This window comes from Microcebus murinus, chromosome 13 (genome assembly GCF_040939455.1).
Source record: "Microcebus murinus isolate Inina chromosome 13, M.murinus_Inina_mat1.0, whole genome shotgun sequence".
Lineage (NCBI taxonomy): Eukaryota > Metazoa > Chordata > Mammalia > Primates > Cheirogaleidae > Microcebus > Microcebus murinus.
This window is the reverse complement of record NC_134116.1, coordinates 63,923,687-63,950,532: the sequence shown is the minus strand read 5'-3', so window position 1 is coordinate 63,950,532 and position 26,846 is coordinate 63,923,687. Positions and strand designations below refer to the sequence as shown.

Genomic DNA, 26,846 nt, shown 5'->3' with positions numbered 1-26,846 from the left:
GAGTTATGAGGATTAAATGAGATAAACATCAGAAACTTGCTTAGCAGAATGCTTGGCACCCAACTAAGTCTTCAGTAAGTGTTGACTGTTCAAATACTGAGAACTTGAATGATAATATTAATGATAAACATTTATTGAACACTTAGTTGGGTGTTTCTCCTAAGCATATATACCCCTCTTTTAAAATTAATGTTACCAAGGCAGAGGCAAGCAGCTGGGGTGAGAAAAGAAGTGAAAACAGCGTTGGAACAAGGAGCCCTCATAAGGAAATGAAGACCCAAAGACACAGAGTTGAACACTTACATACTGAATTGGACAAAGAATAGCTTCTTTTTCTCACTGCCAGATGTATTCTTGAAAGGCACAATAACCCAGATCCTGGAATCTTCATATCCTACTTAAATTGCAGTTAGGGTCTCTGCTTTTGCTAAGAGGGCATCCATGACCCTGATGGTGTTTTCATTCAAGATCAAGTGATTTATTGCCTTTATTGGTTAACTGAACAAATTCAGGTTAGTGTATTTTCTGGACAGCACTTCCCTGTTCCAATTATGTGTTAATATTTTGAGAAATGGGTAATTTAGTGGTTAAAGCTACATTATGTATGTACCAGTGAAGAAGTAGAATTAGAAAGGACAAATCAGTCTAAACTCTTGAATTGTGTATTAGTTAAGATATTTTCAGAGTACCTACTATCTACAATCAGCATTGCATGAAATGAAAAATATTTTACTTTCTTTCTAATAGTTAATGAGGCTAGATAAAACAAGTGGCTGACTGTGGTACATTGAACTTTTGGTATCCCTGTGTGGCATATTTGGTGCTAAAAATAAACAATTTATCTTTAAAAAAAAAAAGTCAATGTTACCATTTAAAGTGACTGCATAGTCTTTAATGTGTAAAGACAGGCAGATTCTTTAACCTTTTTTTGAAGTGGGAACTAGCCAATGAGTGTTTTTTTTTTTTTTTTTTTTTTTTTTATTTTGGCATATTATGGGGGTACAGATTTTAAGGTTTCAATAAATGCCCATTCCCCCCCTCCCCCCAAAAGTCTGAGTCTCCATCATGACCATCCCCCAGATGGTGCACATCTCACTCACTATGTATGTATATACCCGCCCCCCTCCCCCCTCCCACCTGCCCAATACCCTATTACTGTAGCACCTATGTGTCCACTTAGGTGCTACTCAGTTAATACCAGTTTGCTGGAGAGCCAATGAGTGTTTTTATCTTTGCACAACTTATGTAATAGTTGAAGCAAAATTCATAATGTGGTAACAATACTTTCTCAGTACTGAGGATGATTGCAATGATTAGAATTGAGGGATACAGACAGATGTCTTTGGATTTTAATGCCCAAAGAATGTCTTGATAGTCTTTTATAGCTGTGGCTTAATAAAGCACCTGGAGGTAGAACCCAGTCAGAAGGGATGACACATGTTGGCTCCATTAGTCTAAAGACTTCTTATGATATCAGCCTTGATCAAAACTAATCTAGTACATACAGCCTATGAAGATTGACACTTGATGAAATAGACCTAACTGCTAAATACTTTTTCCTGACCTAGAAAATAAAAATATCTTTTTTTTTTTTAAGGAATTTGTTTCCTTCGAGTCTGTCACCTCAGAAGATAACGATAGATTTAAACCAAGCCGGGAACATCTGAACTCTAAAGCCAAGGGAGCACAAAGTAGGCTTTATTTCATTCTGTGATTCCTTCCTCTTCTACCTGTTTGTCTCTCTCTTGTTCCATACCTGTGGCTCATTTTCTCAGATTCCGTAACAAACATGCTGCATTTGTGACAAAAGTTGCAACTTGTCTATATCAGCGAACTATGGTTTGTGGGCCTACCACCTGTTAAGTATGGCATGTGAGCTAAGTGTGATTTTGACATTTTTAAACTAGTTGAAAAAAAAATCAGAAGGTGAATCGTATTTTGTGACACTTGAAAATTATATAAAATTACAATTTCAGTGTCCATAAATAATGTTTTATCAGAACACAGCCAACTTAAATTACATACTGTCCACTTTCACATTGCAGCAACAGAGTTGAATAGTCACTACAGAGACCACATGGCAGGCAAAGCCTAAAATATTTGCTGTTTAGTCCTGTACAGAAGTTTGCTGACCTCTGGTCTAGTTGCTAACAGTGACTTGATGTACAACAGGAGGGGTGGAGTGGACAACTCTGACTCTGTTCATACAATGGCCTTTACGTATTGTCTATGGCTTTGGAAGCATTGTCCAGGGCAGCCACTTTCTAATTCCTTGTTTTAGATTCCTTTAAAAATACAGACACATTATTGTCCTGCAGTAGTCTAGCTAATGCAGCTACAGAGGATACTCAGCATGACTTTAGCAAAAGGATAAATGTCACTACCCTGAGTACTTGTCTTTTAGAGTTACCAGTCCTTGCCATAGTTAATATTACAATTGGACAAACCTTGTTTTGGGCACTTTTTTTTAAGAGACAAGGGTGCTCTGTCACCCAGCCTGGAGTGCAGTATAATTTCAAACTCCTGACCTCAAGCAATCCGCCCGCCTTGGCCTCCCAGAGTGCTAGGATTACAGGCATGAGCCACCGCACCCGGGCCTGCAGTGGTATGATTATAGCTCACTGCATCCTTGAATGAACTCCTGGGCTCAAACAATCCTCCTACCTCAGCATCATGAGTAACTGGGACCACGGGCATGGGCCACAATTTAAAAAAAAAAAAGGCTGGGTGTGGTGGCTCACGACTATAATCCTAGCACTCTGGAAGGCCGAGGAGAGCGGATAGCTCGAGGTCAGGAGTTCAAAATCAGTCTGAGCAAGAGCAAGACCCCGTCTCAACTATAAATAGAAAGAAATTAATTGGCCAACTAATATATATATAAAAAATTAGCTGGGCATGGTGGTACATGCCTGTAGTCCCAGCTACTCAGGAGTCTGAGGTACAAGGATGACTTGAGCCCAGGAGTTTGAGGTTGCTGTGAGCTAGGCTGACGCCACAGCACTCACTCTAGCCTGGGCAACAAAGCGAGACTCTGTCTCAAAAAAAAAAAAAAAAAAAAATGTTTTTTTTGTTTTGTTTTAAGTTTTTTGTAGAGATGGGTCTCACTATGTTGCTCAAGCTGGTCTTGAACTCCTGACCTTTTGCATTTTAATGTGTCTGTCAGTGTGAAAACATTGTTGAGAAATGTCCTTTTGTGAAGAACTGACTAGCCTTTGCTGCCTCTTCCTCCTTGGACCCTCCTTGCCTCTGCAGCCCAAACTCCCCACCTAGTATTAAAAGATAGAGATTAGAAGAAGCATGGCAGCTCCTTGATAGAAAAGGTCTATCAAGAAAGAGCATTTTGGGCGGGCGCGGTGGCTCACACCTGTAATCCTAGCACTCCGGGAGGCTGAGGCGGGGAGGATCGCTCAAGGTCAGGAGTTCGAAACCAGCCTGAGCAAGAGCGAGACCCGTCTCTACTATAAATAGAAAGAAATTAATTGGCCAGCTAAAAATATATAGAAAAAATTAGCCAGGCATGGTGGTGCATGCCTGTAGTCCCAGCTACTGGGGGGGGGGGGGGTGAGGCAGGAGGATTGCTTGAGCCCAGGAGTTTGAAGTTGCTGTGAGCTAGGCTGACGCCATGGCACTCACTCTAGCCTGGGCAACAAAGCGAGACTCTGTCTCAAAAAAAAAAAAAAAAAAAAAGAGCATTTTATGTATTATATTTGACACTTAATGCACGTGAGCCACAATACATACTATTGCTTTTGGTTCTTTTGCCATATCATTTTCTTTTTTTTTTTAATTTCTTTTTTTTTTTTTGAGAAGTTTAATTCGTTTGCCAGCAAATGAGAAAGATTGAGACTCCTGTCTGAAATGCCATTGTCCTAATAATAAGCAGAAATATAGAGCTTTTAAAGGGAGGCCATTCAGCTTCATTGCCATCTTCTTTGCTACCATGTGTATAGCAGGCATTCCAAAAATCATAAGTTATATACTTTTTGGATCAAAAATCCAAAGATATATACTAGAGGGCTTATAGGTAAGCAGTGAGTAAAATGAGTTCATTTAGGAACAGCAGCCAGCAACAGTAATGATTAAATCAATAGTGGAGTATAAAAGTATAATTTTTGAATAGTCATCTAGCAAAACACCAAATACTAATGTGTACAAAACCCCTAGCAATATACTTGTCACTGTTCAGACTTGTGGAGGGTGGATCTAACAGGGTGTTCTCTGGCCTTTCATCAGCAACATAAAGGCCTACAGTGTCTCCAAAACACCCCTCTGTTACAGCTATTAAGAAAATACTTAAATGCAAATTCCAGAGTTAAAGAGAAGAAAGTCAGTTTAAGAGGAAATGTCAAAGCCAATCATGGTGGCTCATGCCTATAATCCTTGCACTTTGGGAGGCCAAGGCAGGAGGATTGCTTGAGGCCAGGAGTAAGGAGATCAGCCTGAGCAAGAGAAAGACTGGAGGGAGGCTGAGGCAGGAGGATCACTTGAGCCCAGGAGTTTGAGGCTGTAGTGAGCTATGATGAGGCCACTGCACTCCAGCCTGAGTGAGAGAGAGTCTCTGTCTCAAAAAAAAAAAGAGAGAGAGAGTAAAGATTAAATATAATAATGGGAAAATAACATGTAGATTCATAAAAGGGCATTGTTATGTAGTAGAAAGAAGTCAGACTTTGGGATCAAACATTTCTGGGTTTGTTGCCCCAGTCCTTAATATTATTATGGGTCAGGTGAATCTCTTAACCTCTCAGAGATTCAAAGTTTTCATTTGAAAAATGATAGTAATACTACTTACCTAACACATTGCAAGGAGTAATGATAAAGCAACTGACATCTAATTAGTGTTGTTAATTTCACCACGCTTGCTCAGCCAAGTATATTTCCTGACATTTCCTTCCAAAATATCTATTAGAGGACTCAGGTGCAAACCAAGTTGAAGATTGTGAAGACAACCTGCTGATTGCATCAGATGTGATAGATATAACTAGATGTAGAGAAGAAACTCCACCAGGGGGCAGATGTAACCAAACAACCATATTGGATCATCAGAATATTAAAAAGGAGTTTGAGACTCAAACACAAAAGCCTCAAGAGGAGCAATCTTCAGCATGTCAAAAACAGCGCAGCTTTTGTGATGAAGAGTTGCCAAATGAAACCAAGAATACTTCATCTGATTCTCTAAGGAAGCTCAGTAAAGGGAATGGGTTTTTATTGGATGCCACAAAAGAAGGAAATGTGGGCCGCTTTCTTAATGTGAGTATAGAGGCTGAGATTCATAGTTCTAAGCAACTGTTTTTCTATGTTCCTTAACAAAATATGATGCTCAGACTCTGAAGCAGACTACTTGTGTTAGAGTTATAGTCCTCTGTGTGTGACTAAGGGCATGTTGACCACTGATGCCTCATTTTCTACCTCCGTAATACAGGGATAATAATAACTGTCTCACAATGTCGTGAGGATTGAATGAATTAATATAAGGTGTTTAAATCAGTGCTTAGGACATAGTAAGCATTTGCTTTAAAACAGCTGTAAGAGATAGTGTGTAGGGAAAGTATTTAAATATATTGAAAGGTTTTCAAGCTCACCCACCCAAGTTGAAAAAAATGTTTGGACGAGAAGTTATCATTGAAATTAAACGGTGGCGGGGACATGCCCAAGGAATATTGTGGAGTTCTGATCCCTTTATGAATCTTATGATAGATGAATGTGTGGAGATGACAGCTAGTAGGCAGCGGAACAATATTGGAATGGTGGTAATATGAGGGAATAATGTTATCTTGTTAGAAGCCTTGGAATGAAGATATATAATGGCTCTGTTCAGCAGGGAAATCAGTTGCTTACATATGTCTCTCTCCAAAGGGCCTGTTTCTTAGTATGATGTAAAAATTGGGTTGTATACAGTCTTCATATTAAACCTTTTTGTGAAAACTGTTTTATTAAAAAAAAAAAGCCATACCTTGAGAAGTACTATGCCCCTATTTCATTTTTCCTGGCTTCTCTCTACCCTCTCTCTATAAATAATCGTTTTTATTACTTTCTTGTATGCTCTTCTAGTGTTTGTTTCTGCAAATACAAGTAAATATAAATGTCTGTTCTTATTTCTCCCCCTTTTTTGCATAAAAGAAAATATATTCACTGTCCTACACTTTGCTTTTTAAATTCACAATACATTCTGGACATCTTTCCATATTAGTACACAGAGCTTTTCATTCTTTTTGTGTGTTTTTGTTTATAGCTGCATAAAATTTCATTGTGTGGCTATACCAAAGTTTGTTTAACCAGTTCTCTTTAAGAAAACATTTGTGTTATTTCCAAATTTTTACCATTAAAAACAATGCTCAGTGAATAATCTTACACCTAGACACATACACAGGGGAATGTGTAGAATACATTCCTAGATGTGGGATTGCTGAATCAAAAGAAAAATGCATTTTATAATAATGATAAATATTAACAAATTATCTTTTATAGGGGTTTATACCATTTTTGCATTTTTACCAGCAAGATATGAGTGAGTGTCAGGGCTTTTTTGAATGGTTTCCTGCTATTAATTGAACTGTCCTGAGCTGTGATACTCTATATATTAGCAAAAATAAATAAATAAATAGAGAAAATCAGTAAGATGTGTTGGAAACAGAATGGTATTCTAATGCTTTAAAGTACAAACCATCAAACTTTATGCCATATCTAACCTCTGTTTAATTTTTTTAACAGCATAGTTGTTGCCCGAATCTCTTGGTACAGAATGTTTTTGTAGAAACACACGACAGGAATTTTCCATTGGCAGCTTTCTTCACCAACAGGTTTGAAACTGATTTTGCTTGGGTGATTTAACTCTGAAATTGTGACTTAAAAATAACAATAGAAAAATGTAAAAAGAGGTTACATACTGTAGCCCCAAATATCTGGTGCCCTAGAATATTCAATTGTCCTGAACTGTTCCAGGTCAATAATATTAGAACACCTGAAATTTCACTTCTTATTCCCACTTAGAATTAATGCCCCAAAGGGGGCTGAGGATGTCAGGTCTCATCCAGTTCAATTCAGGGGTAAATGACTCACTGCTACATCATCTTTAAATCAGAGCTATTCCCAACTGCTTTCACACTGCAGGCCTCATTGCTGGGTACCACTGTTTGCAAAATATGCTTGCTTCCTCGTGGATGTCAACAGGTTCCCTCTTACTTAGGATTTTAGTAGATTTGAAATAAAATTCAATGATTATTCTTAATAAAAGATCATTCCTAATCGGTGGATGTCAGGTGACAGGATAGATCATATTTTTAAAGATGGTTCATGATGTTAATATGAAAATTGGTACCATCAAGTTTGGTTCATTTGGTAGTTATTTTGGATAATTTATGGTTCTTTTTTAATTTCTACTTTCTAGGTATGTGAAAGCAAGAACAGAACTAACATGGGATTATGGTTATGAAGCCGGGACTATGCCTGAGAAGGAAATCCTCTGCCAATGTGGGGTTAATAAGTGTAGAAAAAAAATATTATAAATATGTAGCTAATGCCTGTTCATGAAGTTACTATAAAGGATGAAATTAGAGCCATGCAAAAGAATCCTCAGTAGTGGAATTAATTTAGGTTTAGGTGCATCAAGGTAATCCTCTCAGTTTTCCCTTGTTAGAGGGTTCGTATTTTATTTCTAATTTTATATGTGTGACTTAGAAATTCCAAGAACAAAATAAGGATGTTTTCATATGCATAGGTTATCTCTTGTTCTTACTGCTGTTCATCTTTACATGAGTAGAATGAAAGTGTATATTTTATATAAAAAAGCCACTGTACAATTTATAACTTATTTATAAATTAAATATTAAGAGACAAAAATGTCATAGCAGAACTCAGCTGTTTCTAATTGCTTTTGTGATTATTATCTTTTAGTTCATGCCCCAAAGAGCCAAATTTCATATCTTTACCTACAAAATTGATGTTTAATTCCTGGCAAATCATTTACCCTTATGAGATACAAGATGGGTAAAAGAACATGAGCAATAAGCAAAACTTATTTTATGCATATAACTCCCAAATATTTTAACACTTGTTGGAGAAGCTCTATATCTGGCTCCATGAAGCACAGGCCATCAACCATTTGAGTGGGGAGGGGAAGAAGCTCTTCTATAAGTAAGGTTCTGACAAACTCGATGAGATCAATCTTTTTTCCACAGATTTTCTCCACTCCTTCAATACAAACAGCAGGAAAAGGGAATAGAAACCTGGAGGAACATGAATATTTTTGTTCTAGGTAGAGATAAGGAAACCTAGAAACATGTCAGATTTGGCTTATTTAGGGCAGAAGGAATTGTGCTGGGCAAGAATGTCACTTAAACACAAGGAAACAAAACAATTCTCTGCTGCAAAATCCAAAACAGCCTCTTGGTATCTCCTGGGCATGGTTTGCAAATTGTTTTTCTAGAGAAAAAGGGAAAGAAAGAATTATCACTTTACTATTGGTTACTTATTCAGATCACCAGGTGCAAAAGGGGACTGGGGAGACACTAGAGTCAAAACTAATTTTATCCCTAAGAAACATACACATTTGGCTGCTAGGAACTTCCCCTCAGAACCACAACGGGAAAACTAGTTTGAAAAGAAGTAATTCTGGTTTTTGAGGGATTATATGTTTTTTCCCCATTTTGGACTTGATTCTGGGTTTAGTTTGGTTACATTTCAAAAAAAAAAAAAAAAATCTAAGTTTGAACCCAGTTTAATTTCTTAAAAATATTGAACTACATACATTCCTGAGAAATGCAGGTTGAAAAATATATATAAAAAATATTGAACTACATAAAAATTGAACTTGAAATTGTTCAATTTCACTGCCAGTTCCAATCACACAGCGCTCGTGTGCACACAGCATGAGTCTGTTGGGCAGGTGTCCCGAAGTGGTGGGGATGGAAGACAGAATGTCACTTGGTACTGTTGTAGGCACAGGTTATTAAAATGTCAAATATTGCAAATTTTAAAAAATAACCCATTTATAGAATGGGAAACCAAAGAACTAGGAAAAGAAGCAAAAAAATTAGAGCCCGACAGCCTATAGACAGATGAGGAAAGTTGAGAAGTCCATTTATTCACAGTAAAGGTACAGAATTTTTAGGCAATACACAAAAATAAAGAAACTTGATCAATGTGGGAAGTATTTTTGTGCAGAAGGGACTATCATGGATCTGCCAGTATTTCCTTGAGATTGCCTCTGGAATGTCCATTTGACATTCAGAAACATGGGGTATTCTCTGAATTATCCTCTTGGAGAAATTTCTCCTGAAATCTTGATTTGCCTCAGTTTTAAGTCAGATCTTTTCCCATGTAGACCCCATTATTTTCCTTTTCTCTGTTTACTCCCACATATTGGTAAAACATATCCTCCAATAGTTTTTGGAAAGGAAAAATGAGAAGTATACATTTTTGAGTCTCTGCATGTTTGGAAATATCTTTATTTTACCCTTACACTTGATTGCTGCTTTGGTGGGGTATAGAATTGTTGAGCAGTCTCCATGCCCAATTTAGAAGGCATCTGCTAGCTCTCAGTGTTGCTGCTGTGAAGTCCGAAAATGTTCTGGCTTCGGCTTCCGGGCTGACTGTTGGAAGTTGGATGCCATTATCTTTTGTACAGATAACTCATTTTTATCTCTCTTGAAACTTATAGGATTATCTTTCTCCCCATGTTCTATCCCTAATAAGGGTCCATTTTCATCCTTTGTACTGGTTGTCTGGTAGGATCATTCAATCTGAAAACAAATGATTTCTGTCTCTTGTCTCTCTTTGGAATTCCTGTTATCCAGATGTTAGACCTCCAGGGTTGGTTCTCTAGTTTTCTTATCTTTTTTCTTCATTTCCAGCTCTGTCTTCTTGCTCTACTTTCCTAGGACCTTTCCTCAATTTAATCTTCCAATTCATCCCTTACTGTGTTTTTCTGGTTTCATATTCTTAATTTCTAAATGCATTCTTCTTTGAATATTCTTTTCTTTAAGGGCATCTGGTTTTGGCTCATAGTTGCAATATTTTATCTCGGAAAATGTGTGTATATATGTACAAACACATATATACATGCATTCAGGTCATTTTCTTCTTCCTACATATTCTGTGTCCTCCAAGGTTTGTTTCCTTGTTTTCCCTGGATGTTTGCTTTGGTCTTGATCTTTCATGCTATAGGCTTTCCTCAGAGTTAGTGATCTTGGTAGTCTACTCATATTTAAGAGTGGAACACTGAAAAGCTTATTAAAAGAGTATATAGACCGGGTGCAGTGGTTCACCCCTGTAATCCTAGCACTCTGGGAGGCCGAGGCGGCTGGATCGCTCAAGGTCAGGAGTTCAAGACCAGCCTAAGCAAGAGTGAGACCCTGTCTCTACTAAAAATAGAAAGAAATTACTTGGACAGCTAAAAATATAAATAAAAAATTAGGTGGGCATGGTGGCGCATGCCTATAGGCCCAGCTACCCGGGAGGCTGAGGCAGGATCGCTTGAGCCCAGGAGTTTGAGGTTGCTGTGAGCTGGGCTGATGCCATGGCACTCTAGCCCAGAGGACAGAGTGAGACTCTGTCTCAAAAAAAAAAAAAAAAGTTTGAAAAATGCTCTTAGCTTTACCATGACCTACCTAAACTGTACTCCCATCCTCCTGCCCCAAGGGCAAAACAACTTGGCTGCTAGGGTCTGCTCATTTCCCTCTTTTGCAGCCCCCACACTCTTGTTTCTGTAATCCATTTCATTTGTCAAGACTATCCAAGTTGTCCTTTTAAATATTGTTTCTTCCTTCTATCACCAATTTGCATTTCCTTCTTTAGAACCTGCTGGAAGTGCAATACCACCAAAGTGGAGGTCTTGCACTTTATTTCCTCAGCAAACCACCAACTATTATATGCTTCTTTTCAAGAACAACTTATGTCTTAACTATAATTTAATTATATGCATTTATGTTTTCTACATGTATGTTTATTACATGCACTGAAAACCTTATCTTGTATGGTGCTTTTGTACCCCATGGGTGCTAAATAAAGGCTTGCTACTGGTAACTGGATTTAGGATTGGTTAATTCAGCGTCGGTTTAAAATATGATTATTTAGAAGCCAAACTCTAATAAATTCAAATTTTTAGAAGTGACCCTCAGAAGAGGGATCATTTCTCCAGCTGAGCCGTGGGGGCGTTGTAGGGGTGCCGGGCGCTTTGTTTTTTTAAACCTAAGACTCGGGTCTGGAGAAGTGTGCTTGAGCACCCCTGTCTGCGCACCCCTCTAGTTTCTTCTCGCTCCGGACTTGCCCGGGCAGTCTGGTGACTCGCAATGACAATTCGCCGTCTTAAATGCACGGATTTTAAAGAAAACGAAACCCAGCGCAGGCGAGCCACTTCCGGGAGGCAGGCAGAGTGCGAACGTCGGCCGTCGCCGCCCCCAGCGACAGCAAAGCCATGGCCCGAGCGTTGCCGCCCGGTGCCAACTGTGTGCCCTGCGCGGGCAGCGCTGAGACCCAGCTCGCTCAGGACAGGCTCCCTCGCCCCACCGGTGAGTACCGCGCGCGGGCGGGCCGGGCAGCGACTGGCCCGGGCCTGCTCTCCAGTCACGGCCGCCCGGGGTCCTGACCTGCCGGCCTGGGCCGGGCCCCCAATCGACGGGGCAGCACGGGGCCAACTGGGCTCGGCGCTCGCGTGCCCTGCGGGGTGCCCCCAAGAACGGAGCGCGGCCGGCCAGTCCGCGGCGGGAGAGGCGGGAGTGGCTTCGGTGCACCTGTCCTGCGGGTGACAGCGCGGTGGTCCCGGCCCTCCTCCCCTGGAACTGCCGGCATCCAGCAAACCCATGTGAACCCCCCTGGCGCGACTTCACCCGCCCGTAAACCAATACAGTGGGTGGGGTCTGAGGAAGCAGCTGGGAAGGTTGTCACAGGATGTGACTGGAACCCGTCTCCTCTCCATCCAGAGGGCCCAGTCCTCCTGGGCCATCTGCTCGAGTGCTTCTCCTGCTGGGGCCCTTCCCTTCATCTGAACGTGTATGGACGCCTACTACGAGCCAGGCTGTGGGGATACAAAGATGAGTTAGGCAGACTCTGCCGTCAGAGAATCGAAGGGGTAACTTTTACTACGAGGTGGTCAGAACCACAGAGGCACAAATGAGGGACCCTTAACTCCGCCTGTTCAGGGAAAGATTTTAGGAGGAGAGGATGTCTGATCTTAGTTTTTTTGTTTGTTTTTTTCTGAGACAGAGTCTTGCTCTGTCTCCTGGGCAGTGGCATCATCATAGCTCACTGCAACCTCAGACTCCTGGGCTTAAGGGATCCCCCTGCCTCCCCAGTAGCTGGGACTATAGGCCCACACCACCTCGATTGGCTAATTTTTTCTATTTTTAGTAGAGACAGCGTCTTGCTCTTCGCTCAGGCTGGTCTCCAGCTCCTCAGACCAAGTGATCCTCCCCGCCTCTCCCCTGCCCCTGCCTCCCAGAGTGCTAGGATTACAGGCATGAGCCACCATGATCTTAGTTTTAAAGGGCAAATCAGCCAAAGGTTGAAAGGATGTTCCAGGAAGAGGATGGGGTGGGACTCACAGGCTCTTCCTAGTGGCTTCTTCCTTCTACATACCCCAGCATCAGTGTCCTAAAAGAAACTGGTTCTTCCAGCTTATTTATTATTCTAGACTGGAGGAAGCACATTGCTCTCTGTAGTTGGGGGAGTGACACTGGGGACTTTTACATAGATAGGCATATCTTACTCTCTGAACTCTTGCTCCGAGTTATTTGAAACTCATGGACCAAATACATTTGGGCAACCTGGTATCCTTTGCCATCTGAGCCCAGGAACTGAATGGATTCAGATGGGGAGGGATACTATAGGTGTGTCTTATATTTTAGGGAGAAGCCCCATCAGTAGCTGAGACCCAAGAACAATGACTAGCAGTGCTTCCCAGGGGACCTCCTGGTTTAGCAAGCCTGAGGACTCACAGAAACTGACCTGATAACACTACAGGATTTTATTTTTTTATTTTTAGCTACAGGATTTTAGAATTCTCAAAAATGAAATTGGTAGCCAAGAAAGGTTCTACAGAATGAAACTGCAGAAAGTTACAAACATGGAACATGTGAACTATGACTCATTCAAGCAACCCAGCGATTCTGTCACTCTGGCAATCTCCAGGCCTACCTCCACCAGGGAATGGATTGCTAAGGCTATAGACCAGGTGTCCTCAAACTACGGCCCTTGGACCACATGCGGGTGTTTTTGCCTGTTTGGTTTTTTTACTTCAAAATAAGATATGTGCAGTGTGCACAGGAATTTGCTCATAGTTTTTTTTAAACTATAGTCCGGCCCTCCAACGGCCTGAGGGACAGTGAACTGGCCCCTGTTTGAAAAGTTTGAGGACCCCTGCTATAGACTCTATACGGGTATCCTTCCCAAAGCTTCTCTACCTAGAGATGGTCTTAAAGCCCACCAGAAAAGGGCAGTCCACCCAGGAGACAGAATCTAGGGTAGCCAGAAAGGATGGCCAAGGAACACATTCTTCCAGTACAGAAATGAGTGAAACTGAAACTATGAATTTGAAATTAAAAAAAAAAAAGAAAAGAAAGAAATGAATAAGACTGATGAATAAGATTCACTAATTCACCAGACATGGTGGCTCACGCCTGTAGTCCCAAGCTACTCGGGAGGCTGAAGCAGAAGGATTGTTTAAGCCCAGGAGTTTGAGGTTGCCGTGAGCTAGGCTGAAGCCTCAGCACTCTAGCTGAGCAACAAAGTAAAACTCTGTCTCAAAAAAAAAAAAAAAAAAGATTCACTAATCCTACAATTTCATTTACCTATTCTAATAGGGTACAGTTATGTTCTGATTGGTAAACCAGTTTGTGGTGCTGCTTTGAAGATTTCTTCCTCTTTTCTCTTTTGATTAATCATTTTCATTTTTAATAATTTTTATCTTTTTTTTTGAGACAGAGGCTTGTTGTATTCTGTTGCCTGGGCTAGAGTGCCCATGGCGTCAGCCTAGTTCACAGCAACCTCAAACTCCTGGCTCAAGTGATCCTCCTGCCTTAGCCTTCCTAGTAGCTGGGACTACAGGCACTCACCACCCCACCTGGCTAAAAATTTTTTTTCTGATTTTAGTAGAGAGTGTGTGGTTATCCTTCCCAGTGAGCGAAACAAGTTTTCTCTGAGACATATTCAGTTTGAGAAAATTCCAGATATGGAAGAAAGTTGGATATACCAGTCTGGAGTTTGGGGAGGAGGTCAGGATGGAAATTCATCTCTTGTGCCTCCTCATCTTACACCCCATCTATGTACTAGTTGAATGAAATATTCATTTCATATGGTTGCCACATAGGATGTTTTGTGGCTTGATGCCTTTGTTCATGTCATCCTCTTCCTGGAAAGGAGTTTTTTTGTTGTTTTTTTTTTCTGAGACAGGGTCTCTCTCTGTCACCCAGGCTGGAGTGCAGTGGTGCAATCACAGCTCACTGCAAACTTGAACTCCTGGACTCAAGGGATCCTCCTGCCTCAGCCTCTCAAGTAGCTGGGACAATAGGCTTGCACCACCACACCTGGCTAATTTTCTATTTTTGCAGAGACAGGTTCTCACTATGTTGCTCAGGTTGGTCTCAAACTCCTGGCCTCAAGCAGTCCTTCTGCCTCGGCCTCCAAGAGGGCTAGGATTATAGGTATGAGGCCCCATACCCAGCCTAAAAAAGGACATTTTAAACAAGTGGTTAATTGTTATGAAATAAGTTAGATCCCATCTCATACTTTATAATAAAATTAATTCCATAGTAATATTTTCATTTTTAAAATAAATTAAAATTCTAGAAGAAAACAGAGGTAAATGTTTCCTAAGCATGTCCCTCCTCACTCAGGTATAGAAACCATAAAATAAAAGATGGTTCTAATTTCATCAAATAAAAAATTTAAACATCAGTATATCAAAGATCATTATAAACAAAGTTAAATGACTGCATATATGACTAACAAAGGGTTAATACCCTGACTACATAACAAGCTCTTATAAACCAATAAGCAAACAGTGGGTAACTCAATAGAAAAATGGGCTAAGAACATCCATGCCTTAGAGAAAAGAAATGCAAATGGCACTTTATTTCATGTTAAATTAATGTCTACATTATGATCCACTTCTCTCTGCACTTTCCTTTGGCTTGATCATCTAACCTATCCTAGTGTGTTTCCCAGAAAATAAGACAGGGTCTTATATTTATTTTTCCTCAAGAAGACACCCTAGGGCTTATTTTCAGGGGATGTGTTATTTTCCCTTCAAAGCCTCAGCTTGCAGCACGCACAGGATGGCCGAGACCTGACATGAGGAGCCGACCTTGTTGGTGGGGCTGCCCGCACCTTTCCGGTCACCTCTGGGATAATAGCTGTCACGATGGGGCAGATGAGAAGGGCTGCTCCTCTTCCTTACTGCTCTGCAACGAAATGCATGGGCTGTGCAGATACGCTGTGTAGACATGCCCATCACTAGGTCTTATTTTTTGGGTAGGGCTTATATTGCTCATGCTTAGAAATCCTGCTAGGGCTTATTTTATGGGTAGGTCTTATTTTTGGGGAAACACAGTAGCTGTCCCTTTATGTTTCTCAATCTGGCAGGCTCCCTGGCAGCCTTTCACCATTGTTTCTCAAATCCTTCTCCAGGTTCTTGTGCACAGCCTCTCCTTTCCAGCCTAGCTGGTTTACCATCTCTGCTTAGACCTGGTGCCTTTTCCCACGTGGCAGGTTGGTCTGCAACATCCCTCCCATCCCATACCCCTGTCTCTCATCTCCGGGTTGTACCAGGTCGAGGCCCGTGCCCTTGACAACACTCCTTGCTACAAGGAGCACTTCCTCCTCTACCTCCCACTAATAACATTTATTGGATTTCCCACTCACTTGGTAGTTGTATTGCTTTGCGGCATTTATCCTGCTATTTTATTTTCCTAATTGCTGTTTGGTCTCCTTGTTTATTTTGTGAGCTGTGGCCCAGCTGCAGGACGCACGGTGGATACACCTCGCTGGCTCCGGCTTGGGGGAAGTCCCGCGGGGGCCGCCTGCGCAGATGGAGGAGGGTAAGAGCGTCCGCAGAGGAGCCCGACTTCACCGTCCCATTGTTACCTTCTACATTAGCCTTGCAGCTTCCCGGGCCGTGGGCTTTGAAAGCCACTGCGCACCTGGGCCTGAGCTACAAAGGCAAAACACTCCCCGGCCCAGCCGATGGGAGGAGATAACTTTCCCATTGGCCGGGGGACTGCAATCCAAGGACGAGGAAGTCCGGAGAAAGAAAAGGAGAACCCCAAGGACGCCCCGGGGTCACTGTTCCTTCTCCTGCCCGCTTTTGGAGGGTGCTGTCTCTTGCCCCCTTTCACCCCTGCCATGTCTGGAGGCATACTTGCCTGATACATTTCTTTCACTGTGCTTCCCTGCTTTGGCGTTCGGTTTCAATTCTTTGCGCCCGAGCACAGGACTGGGGACAATCACTCTCCGGTAGCAATGTGATCATAGCTCACTGCAGCCTGGAACTCCTGGGCTCGACTCAGCCTCCCGCCTCAGCCTCCCAAAAGCACTGGGATTACAGGCGTGAGCCACCGTGCCTGGCCTCTTTTTTGCTTTTTAAATGAGGCTCCTAAAATGTTTTCAGTGCCACCTGTAGCTCACATGTGTGGCTGGCTTTATGTTTCTGTTGGATAGCGCTGGTCTAGAGCACCCAACAGTGACTCGCAGGAAAGAAATGCTCCGAAATCCTTGGTTGATTGAGATGAATGGAAAAAAAAAAAACAAAAACCAGCCTATTTCATGTGAGCAGTTTTCACTCTATCTCACTGCTTTTTCTTGGTTGGTGGGGAGCAAGGTACTACTAATTTGTATCCCCACTAGGTGGGACCCAAATCCAAGAAACAGAAATTGATTAAAGAAACTTACATGAATGTGAAATGAATGCTAGCTCCAAATGCTGTCTTCTAACTTTGTAAAATGAAAGACCTGATTTAGAAAGAGGAGGACTGAAAGAGAGAGCGAGCGAAAGAAAACAAGAGATCTGCATAACAAAGGTGGCTTTTAGGAACCTTAAGTAGTTTAAGGTTATCGACATTTAAAACTTTTGCCATTAAAGCAGGGGTGGTGTCGCATTTTGGGAGGCCAAAAGAAGACGATAGCTTAAGCCCAGGAATTAGAGACCAGCCTGAGCAACACTTAGAGTCAAAATAAAATAGAAAAATTAGCTGGGCGTGGTGGCTCACACCTGTAGTCCCAACTGCTGGGGAAGGCTAAGGTGGGAGGATCGCTTGAGCCCAGGAGCTCAAGGTTGCAATGAGCTATGATGATGCCGCTGCACCCTAGCTCAGGCAACACAGCGAGACCCTACCTCAAAAATAATAATAATAAATAAAACTTTTATCATTAAATGGTAAAATAAATCTGTTTCAAAACTAAAACTTGAAGATGAAAAATAAAATCGGTTTTCTACTACAGAAAACCAAAGGAATTACGAAGACAAGCATTTCAGTAGCAAAAAAAAAATCTTAAATGGATTCCTTCGGCCAAATTAATAACAAATGAGTTTAAGAAGCTCACCTCTTACTGATGCACCGGTGGGGATTTTCCTAACTGCTGGCTTTTTACTCCTTCTCTCTGCCTCTTTCCTTTTCTTCTTAGTTCTCCTTCCCTTAAGTTTCTTTCCTTTCTTCCATTCCTCTCCTTTAAAAAAAAATAAATCTAGGCCGGGCATGGTGGCTCACACATGTAATCCTAGTACTCTGGGAGGCTGAGGCGGGAGGATCGCTTGAGGTCAGGAATTTGAAACCAGCCTGAGCAAGACCCCATCTCTACTAAAAATAGAAAGAAATTAATTGACCAACTAAAAATATATAGAAAAACTTAGCCGGGCATGGTGGCACATGCCTGTAGTCCCAGCTACTCGGGAGGCTGAGGCAGGAGGATCGCTTGAGCCCAGGAGTTTGAGGATGCCATGGCACTCTAGCCCAGGCAATGGAGTGAGACTCTGTCTCAAAAAAATAAAGTAAAATAAATAAATAAAAATCCAATTCCTACCTTTGTTAGAGTAGGTAGTCAGCTAAGTACGAGCAGGAGAGGAGGGAAGGGCACTTGCTCCTTTTGAGTTGCTCTCTTTCTTGGGCGTGTACTTGCATCTGCACAAGCCTTTCCTAAGCCTGTCCCCTTTCCCTCAATAAACTTGCCACTATCACTGGGTTGTGTGCACATCCTGAAATTCCTTTGTGTGACGTTAGCAAGAACCTTTACGCCAGTGACACCTTCATATATCCTTCTCACCTAACTAATCAAGACATTGAATTAAAGTACATTACTCATTTACTTCTTTAATTTATTTTTAATATAATATGGCATAGGGATCTAACTTTTTTTTTTACAGTTAACAAGAGCACTATTTCTTGGATACACCATTGTTTTCTTGATTTGTATTGACAGTAATGATGATTGTTATTGAGAGCTGGATATAGGCAAGGCAGTGTTTTGAGAGCTTTGCCTATATTTAAATTCCTGGTTATTATTAACAGAAAAAAAAAAAAACAAATTCTGTAAAGTAATTTAAAGAGGTTTATTCTGAGCCAATATGAATGACCATGGGAGGGATGGAGAGGAGGAACACAAACCCCAGAAGTCTTGAGTGAGTGGTCCCAAGGTGGTCACATTACAGTTTGGTTTCCTACATTTCAGGGAGGCAGGAGTTACAGGCAAAGACACGCATCTATGCATGGAAGGTATAGCTTGAAGTGAAGGGTAGGGTGGAGCTTACCAGCTTTGGGTGGATTTAGAGACTCTTTAATTTGCAACTGATTAAAGGAATAAAGATTTGCCTAAGAACTTGGAGTTAGAAAGGACTGGGTCAAAATGACCTTTTTAGCAAGGTTGATGGCTTTCAGGTTTAACTCTTAACTGGCATTGCTTCAGGCCTTGTTTATAATTTGGTGTCTTATTGCCACAAAGAGTCTGTTTTGTCAGTCTTATGATCTCTAGTTTAACATTAACGCCGGTCAGTTGTGTCTCAACTCTAAAAAGGAGGGGTTGTGAGGCGTGTCTGACCTCCCTTCCTTCCAGTCGTGGCCAGGAACTCAATTTTAAGGTTTTTTGGGGTCTCCTTGGCCAAGAGAGGGTCCATTCAGTCAGTGAGGAGCTTAGGATTTTATTTTTAGTTTACATTGTGTTTCTTGAATACAGGTTTTCCTCATTTTTAGGCATTTTTATGATTCATTGATTCTTTTATTAGCCCATTAGAAAACAGAACATTGCTTTTCTACTTGTGTCCCTTATTTTTTTTTTTGTCTCTCTGGGAATTGAGAATCTTCTACTTTAAGACTGGAAGAGGAGTTAGTGAGACCAAGAAATTCCACTTTTCCATTTCTCACCGGGGATATCACTTATAGGTGTCTTTCAGGTTGCAGAAAAGATGGAAAAAAGGACATGTGCACTCTGCCCCAGTGGTGTCGATTATAGTGTCCTGTACTTTTCGCAATCAGAGAATATAGCTGCTCATGAAAATTGTTTGGTAAGTTACTTGAAAGTACATAAGTACTTCTAGGGCAGAACATACCAGAATAGATAAATGGTGCTTTGAATACAAAGAATAACAAGTTAACCATAGTTTGAGCTTTTAAGTGTGGATTTGGGGAGCTTATTTTTCTAACTTTGAACTGTTTCAGATCTTATCATCTTATGATTACTTTTAATTTTATTGATAACTGGTCAAACACACAAAGAAAAGAATTATGGTAAAGAAGCATCTTTAAAAATATTTTAATGAAATATTTCCTATATAACAGACAGCCATAGACCTTCTAGCCAGATATAATTTCTATCAAATTCTACAAATTTTTGAGATTTTTTTCCATGGTGGTGAACATAGCTCTAAGTCTTTCATTTTAAATATATTACAGTGTTCCACTTCATGACTATAGCACCATTTAAATATTCTTCTGTGAGTGGACATTTTTTCCAGTATTTTTTTTTTCTATGACTATCAAGTTGTCATGAACATTCTTGTCTAGGTCTCCTTATATGTGTGAGAACTTCTCTGGTCTAGGGTTCAGCTAAGAGCAGAATTGCTGAGGCACAGGGAGGAGGCATTTTGCACTTCACTAAATTTGTCAAATTGTTCTCCTAAGAGATTATACCAATTTTGACTTCCACCATTGTTTCAGAGTATATTTCTCTCATCCTTGCCAACATTTGATATTATGAAGTTTTGATTTTTTCCTCTCCCATAAGTATGAAACGGTATCTTATTTTCATTTGCAATTCCCTGGTTCCTAGTGGGGTTGCATGCCATTTGACGTGCTGATGCACCGTTTGGTTTCTGCTTCTAAGAATGGTGTATTCATAGGCTTTACTTTATCTCTGAGACTTTTTTTTTTTGCTTATATGTATTTATTTATATACTAATAGATCCTAATGCTTTATTGCATATGTTGGCTTTTAACTTTACTTATAGTGTTTTCTGTCATTATTTTCTTTTATAATTTGGGGGTTTTTCCCCCTAAGAAATTCTTTTCTGTACTAAGTTTCTATCTTTTTTTCCCAAAATTTAAAAAATTTTTCTTTTCTCCTTTAGTCTCTTAATCCAATTGGAATTTTGTATAAAGTAGAAATCTAATTTTATTTTATTTTACCACATGGTTAACAACTTTCCCCAGCACTATTTATTGAATAATCTATCCCTTCCTCTGGATTTGTAGTTATAATTCCTAAGGATTCATAATAATAATAATGATAGCTATTATTAATATTTTGTGTTCACTATGTTCAAGGTAATGTTCTGGGAGCCTTACCTACATTAAATTATTAATCCTCACAGCAACCCAAAAGGTAGGTACTGTTACTGTTCTCAAGCTAAAGATGAAACCACTGAGGCACAGAGAGATTAAGTTGCTTTCCCAAGGTCCCACAGCTAGTAAGTGACTGAGGCCAGGATCCTCACCCAGGTAGTCTGGTTCTAGAGCCCTCAAGCTTTAGACCTAGAGTGCTAATAATATCATATGTCATGTGTGTATAGATCTGTTTCTGGTTTTCTATCCCTGTGCTGGTATAACACTGTCTTCATTACAGTCAGCCCTCCACATCTGCTGCTTCAACCAACCGCAGATTAAAAATATTTGCGAAAAAAATACACTAAAAAATAACAATACACCAATTTTTAAATTACAATTTTTTAAAAAATATAGTATAACAACTATTTACATAGCACTCACGTTGCATTAGATAAGTAATCTAGAGATGATTTAAAGTACAGATGCTTCTCAATTTAGGATGAAGTTTTGTCCCCATAAACCCATTGTCATTTGAAAATACCATAAATCGAAAATGCATTTAATACACCTAACTTACCAAACGTCATAGCTTAGCCTATCCTACCTTAAACATGCTCAAAACACTTACATTAGCCTACAGCTGGGTAAAATCATCTTAACACAAAGCCTGTTTTATAATTAAGTGTTGAAAATCTCATAATTGTTGAATACTGTCCTGAAAGTGAAAAACAGAATGATTGTATGAGTGCTTGAAGTACGGTTTCTGCAGATTTTCCCACCACTGTAAAATTGAAAAAATCCTAAATTGAACCATTTTATATTGGGGCCCATGTGTATACAGGGGGAGGTGTGTAGGTTATATGCAAATACTATGCTATTTTTTATATAAGGGACTTGAGCATCAGATTTTGGCAGGGATTCCTGGATCCAGTCCCCCGAAGATACTGAGGGACAACTAACACTATGGTTTTAGAATAAGCCTTGGTTATTGTTTTGGTGCTTTGATTTTGGGATCAGTTTTTCAGATTTCACAAAAAATTCCATTTAATTTATAGATGAATTGGAAAAAATAGACACCCTTATGATATATGAGCTGATTGATTTTTTTTTTCTCTATAGAGGTCTAGAACTTTGGATTAGGCCTGCTGGGTTTGTTTTTTTGTTCTTGCTCTATTACTTTTGTCTAATACCTTCTTTTTTTTTTTTTTTTTGAGACAGAGTCTCACTCTGTTGCCTGGGCTAGAGGGCCGTGGCGTCAGCCTAGCTCATAGCAACCTCAAACTCCTGAGCTCAAATGATCCTCCTGCCTCAGCCTCCCGAGTAGCTGGGACTACAGGCATGTGCCACTATGCCCAGAAAATTTTTTCTGTTTTTATATTTAGTTGGCCAATTAATTTATTTATATTTTTAGTAGATATGTGGTCTCGCTGTTGCTCAGGTTGGTTTCTAACTCCTGACCTTGAGCGATCCTCCCTCCTCAGCCCCCAGAGAGCTAGGATTACAGGCATGAGCCACCACGCCCGGCCTGTCTAATATCTTTTTAAATGAGCTATTATCTATGTATTTAAACTCTGTTGATTTTTATTTATCTCATCCAGCAACCTTCTCAAAATCTTATTAGTTCTAAAAGTCTCTAGATGCATCTGGATATTGTATCTTGATTGTATTATATTGTATCTTAGTCTATCTTAATTTCTTTTTCTTGTTTTATTGCATTTCTAAAACATTCTATCAGAGTGATGATTAGAAGCAGTTAAAGTAGGGAACCCTGTCTTGTTTCAGATATCAGTGTGACCCTTCTAAGGTCTTAACCAATAAATTTCTGTATGTTTTAGGTTTTTAATGGTCTCATTTTATTAAAACAAGAAAGTTACCTTTTATCTCTAGTTTGCTAAAAATTAGAGTATTGAATATTATGAAATGCTTGTTCTGCATCTGTTGAAATGATCTTCTGGGTTCTTTCTCTGTCTTTCTGTGGCTACAGACAGGGCTGCATGATTTATTTCATTGTACTTTTTATGTACACAATTTGATGGTTTTTGTAAATCTCAAACTTACAGAAAAGTTGCATATACAGTGCAAAGAACTTTCTTTTTTTCTGACCAGAACCACTTTATATTAAATGATTTGTCATCACTCCTGAATACTTTGTGTGTATTTTCTACATGCAAAGACATACTCTTACATAATCACAAAATAACCATCAAAATTAGGAAATTAATATTATTACATTACTACCACCTCATCTTCAAACCACTCTGGTTTCACCTGTTGTACCAATAACCTTCTTTATAACAAAGGATTCCAGTTCATGGGTTGCATTTAGTTTTCATGTCTCAGGTTTTTCTTTTTTAATGTTAGTAATGTGTGAGGTACTTATATTTTTTCTGTTGTTAAACCATTCTGAAATTAACACTATTTGATCATGATATTTTATTCCAGTGTACTTTTGATGTTGATTTGCTACTATTTTTAGCTAATTTTATTGGTATAATTTGCATAAAACAAAATACACCCATTTTAAGTGTCCAGTTTGAAAAGTTTTGAGACATGTATGAACCCATGTAACCACTACCGCAATCAAGCTATAGAACATTGCCATAACCTCAGAAGGTTCCCTTGTGCCTTTTGCCATGAATCCTTCCTATCCCAAGTTCCTATAGATTGGCCTTATCAGGCTGGGTGTGGTGGTGCATGCCTGTAGTCACAGCCCTTTGGGAGGCTGAGGAAGGAGGATCGTTGAGCCCAACAGTTCGAGGCTGTAGTGAGCTATGATGACTCCACTGAATCCAGCTTGAGCAACAGAGTGAGACTCTGTCTCAAAAAAAAAAAAGGGTCTATTTTTCTCAAATTTCATATGAAAGGAACCCTGCAATATGTACTCTTTTGTGTCTTGCTTCGTTTCTCAGCACAGTGTTTTGGAGATTTGTCCATGTTGTTGCCTGTATGTGTATTTTGTTCCTTTTATTTCTTCATAGTATTTAATTGAATGGATATATCCCAATTTGTTTTTCGATTCACCTTTGATAGACATATGTGTTATTTCCAGGGCTATTATGATAAAATCTGCAATGAACATCTGTTTATGAGTCTTTGTGTGGGCATAGGCTTTTATTTCTCTTGGGTGAATTATGTAGAAGTAGAATTCCTAGGTCGTAAAGTAAGTATATATTTAACTTTAAAATTGATTGTATCATTTTACACTTCTGCCAAAAATATGGCAGAGTGTCCTTTGTTCCACATCCTCAACAACACTTGGAATTTTCAGTCTTTTTATTTTGGGGCAGTCTAGTGGGTATATATTGGTATTTCATGGTCTTAGTTTGCCTGAGGGTTGATGATATTGAGCATCTTGTCATGTATTATTTGCCATTCATGAATCTTCTGTTGTGAAGTGTCCGTTCAAATTTTTTGCCCACTTTTAATTGAATTGTTTGTCTTATTATTGAGCTGTAAGTTTTTTCTATATTCTGATAGATGTCTTTTGTCAGATATATGTTTTGTGAGTATTTTCTCCCAATCCCTGGCCCGCCTTTGTTTCTCAGCGATAGCTTTCAAAGGGCAAGCCATTTTTATTGTGAAGTCCAACTTATTAGCTTTTTATTTATGGTTGCTGCTTTTTATAAGAAATTTTTGCCTGTACCAATGTCACAAAAATTTTCTCTTTCATACCTTTTGTTATTTGAATTATGTGTAACATTGATCTTTAATTCAGAAGGGAGGTTGGATTCTTTTGGTTTCAAGTAGCACATAGAAACTTGAGCAGGTCTGGATATAAAAGGTTTGGAATAATAAAACGAGGCTGTGGGGGCATTTCATGCCTCCCAAAGGCAGGCATGCAGGGGGGTCTAGGAAACAGGAGCTGGGAAGCCATCAGGAACCCAGAATGGCCTCTGTCTAGCCCTTGTTTTTGCTTTTCTTTCTTTGCAGACTGACTTACTCTGACCACGTGGCTTTGGCTGTTGCTCAGAGCCTACTCCACAATTCCAGGACAGGGAATCAAATTGGCCCAATGTGGCATCAGGGTCCCAGTTAGCCATTGGGGGTCAGGATTACAGAGTATGAAACATGCCTGGGGAGTAGGGTCACTCCCAAAGAAGTGGGGTGGCTTGTGGTCTGCTCATCCACCCCAAAAGGTGGTCACTATTCTACCCTCAATCCATCTTCCACCCCTGGTGAGAAGATGAAGTCTTACTTTTTGGTATGATTTTCTGACTTGTGGCTTTCAGTGTCACTTAGTGCATACTTTGGGTTTTTTCCCCAATCTGCAGCTGTATTCTTCAGCACTTGTGGAATGTGAGGATAACAATTCACAGAATCTTGACAGAAGCTTTGATGTGGAATCAGTAAAGAAAGAAATCCAGAGAGGAAGGAGGCTGGTGAGTGTCAATGATTTTATTACGTGTACTGGATGAACAGACCCCCAGGGGATGCATTAGAAAGAAAGTCTATTTGATTGGTAAACCAGGCATAGAGAACATCCCGGAGAGCTGAAAGAAGTAGGACCTGTATTGGAAACTTAGATTCAACAGAACATTTAATATTGTAAAATACACTACCACATACTTCATCAGTAAAATAGTTAAGAGTTAGGACACTTTTGGCTGTAAGTAGAGAAAACCCCAACTCAAACTGGCTTTAACAAAGAGGATGCTTATTTTCTCACTTACCAAGGGGAAACATCCCCTTCAGAGTTGCTTGCTTCAGTGGCTCCATGATGTCATCAGGGGCCCAGGTTCTCCCTCACTGCCCTCCTGTCCCCAGCATCAGCCAGTCCCCTCGTGGTCACAGGGTGGCTGCCGGTGGAAACTGGAGCACGAGGTTTTCTTGTTCGCATTCAGCGGAACGGAAAGGTCACCCCCACGCGTGGAGCCAGAGCCCTTCGGAAAGTTTAATCAGGTTGCACCCCTCTTTCTGCACCAGTTGCGGGAGGCGGCCATAACTAATCAGAATCTGCCCTTGGAGCCGGCTCGGCACCCCCTGGGTCATGAGGGGTCTGTCCAGGAAGGAAGCAGCGCTGAGGAGCTATCCTGCTGGGTCCATCGCAATCGACTTCCTCTGTGAAAGGCCCTTCTCAGCTTAGCAAGCAGGACGGCAAGTGTGGCACCTCACGCTCTGACCACAACCGCAGTGAGGTTAATGACTAGGGATGAACATTCATTTGGTCCTTGCAAGGTGGCAGCATCCTGTGATAGGTGTCACACACATGGCTCTAGGTGGACTTCCTGTTATAGGTGTAATGATGTCCATTTTATGAATAGAAGAAAAGGACAGTCCAGAGTGAAAGGGAACAGTCCAGATGGAATTCTGCAATTAGGATGTCTCGGGCAGTGGACACAATACCTCAGGAAGTAAATCATAAAAATGGAGCGTGTGGATCCTGCCCGGGGTGTCTGGACTGTTCTAGGAATTGGCAAGATGGCCACCGCCATCGTTGGTGCTGACGGGGCAGCTTCCCCAGGACGTGGGTGTGGTGAGAAGGGTGAGCGAGGCGCCCTTCTGATTAGAAAGCAACAGAAAGACCTCAACTGAAAGATCACTTTTGTTGCCCTTTGCTACGCGGCCCTGAGTGAGGAGACATAGAGCTAAGGAAACCCCCATTCGATTCTAGAGGTTGTTCACATGTGAAGAGGTGCAGGCTGAGGACTGAGGGCGGTTGACTGACTGGAGACATAATACTCCAAAAGAAGCAGGTTCCCTTGAGAGTTTTTGCAGACTTAGGGATGCGGATTTCCCTGCTGGGAAGACTCTGGGGTGGGGCTGGCAGTGGAGGACACAGGAGGAAAAAGTCGCCTGAAGTGAAAGTCCCCCACTGACGGACAGGGACCCCTGGGACTATGTGGGCAGGTACACCGAGCCCGCCCATGCGGGAGACAGGCCGGTGCGAGGCGGTTTCACTTCAGCAGGGCACAGGGCCACAGGCTCCTCCCACAGCCGGGGCTCAGGAAGCTTCCTAGTGGCGTGGGAGGTGACACAGGAAGATGGCGCAGGAGAATTCCAGAGAGGGGACGGGAAGAGGTGCAGGACTGTGGAAGGCCACAAGGATCAGGACACGTTGCTAACAGTGTGCTCGCCAGCTCCACGGGATGCTCTTGCCGGGTGCCCGGG

The 26,846-nt window shown here is 40.9% G+C and overlaps 1 protein-coding gene and 1 pseudogene across 6 annotated transcripts in view; both read left to right on the top strand.

The window, feature by feature from the left end:
* The window catches only part of SETDB2 (SET domain bifurcated histone lysine methyltransferase 2), an 86,750-nt gene that overhangs the window by 43,427 nt on the left and 16,477 nt on the right, over positions 1–26,846 (top strand). For 2 of the 6 annotated variants that reach the window (XM_076009449.1, XM_076009448.1), the window contains exons 11-14: positions 1,598–1,691; positions 4,907–5,247; positions 6,709–6,797; positions 7,385–7,845. In XM_076009449.1, the coding sequence (XP_075865564.1) occupies positions 1,598–1,691; positions 4,907–5,247; positions 6,709–6,797; positions 7,385–7,502 (642 nt within the window). In that variant the 3' untranslated portion in view covers positions 7,503–7,845. Of the gene's footprint in view, positions 1–1,597; positions 1,692–4,906; positions 5,248–6,708; positions 6,798–7,384; positions 7,846–11,195; positions 11,505–15,935; positions 16,029–19,358; positions 19,481–25,009; positions 25,118–26,846 lie in introns of those variants that run through there. The other 4 variants (XM_012737305.3, XM_012737307.3, XM_020290390.2 and 1 more) reach the window with 4 other exon arrangements.
* On the top strand, positions 5,602–6,701 carry LOC109731389 (small nuclear ribonucleoprotein G pseudogene; annotated as a pseudogene).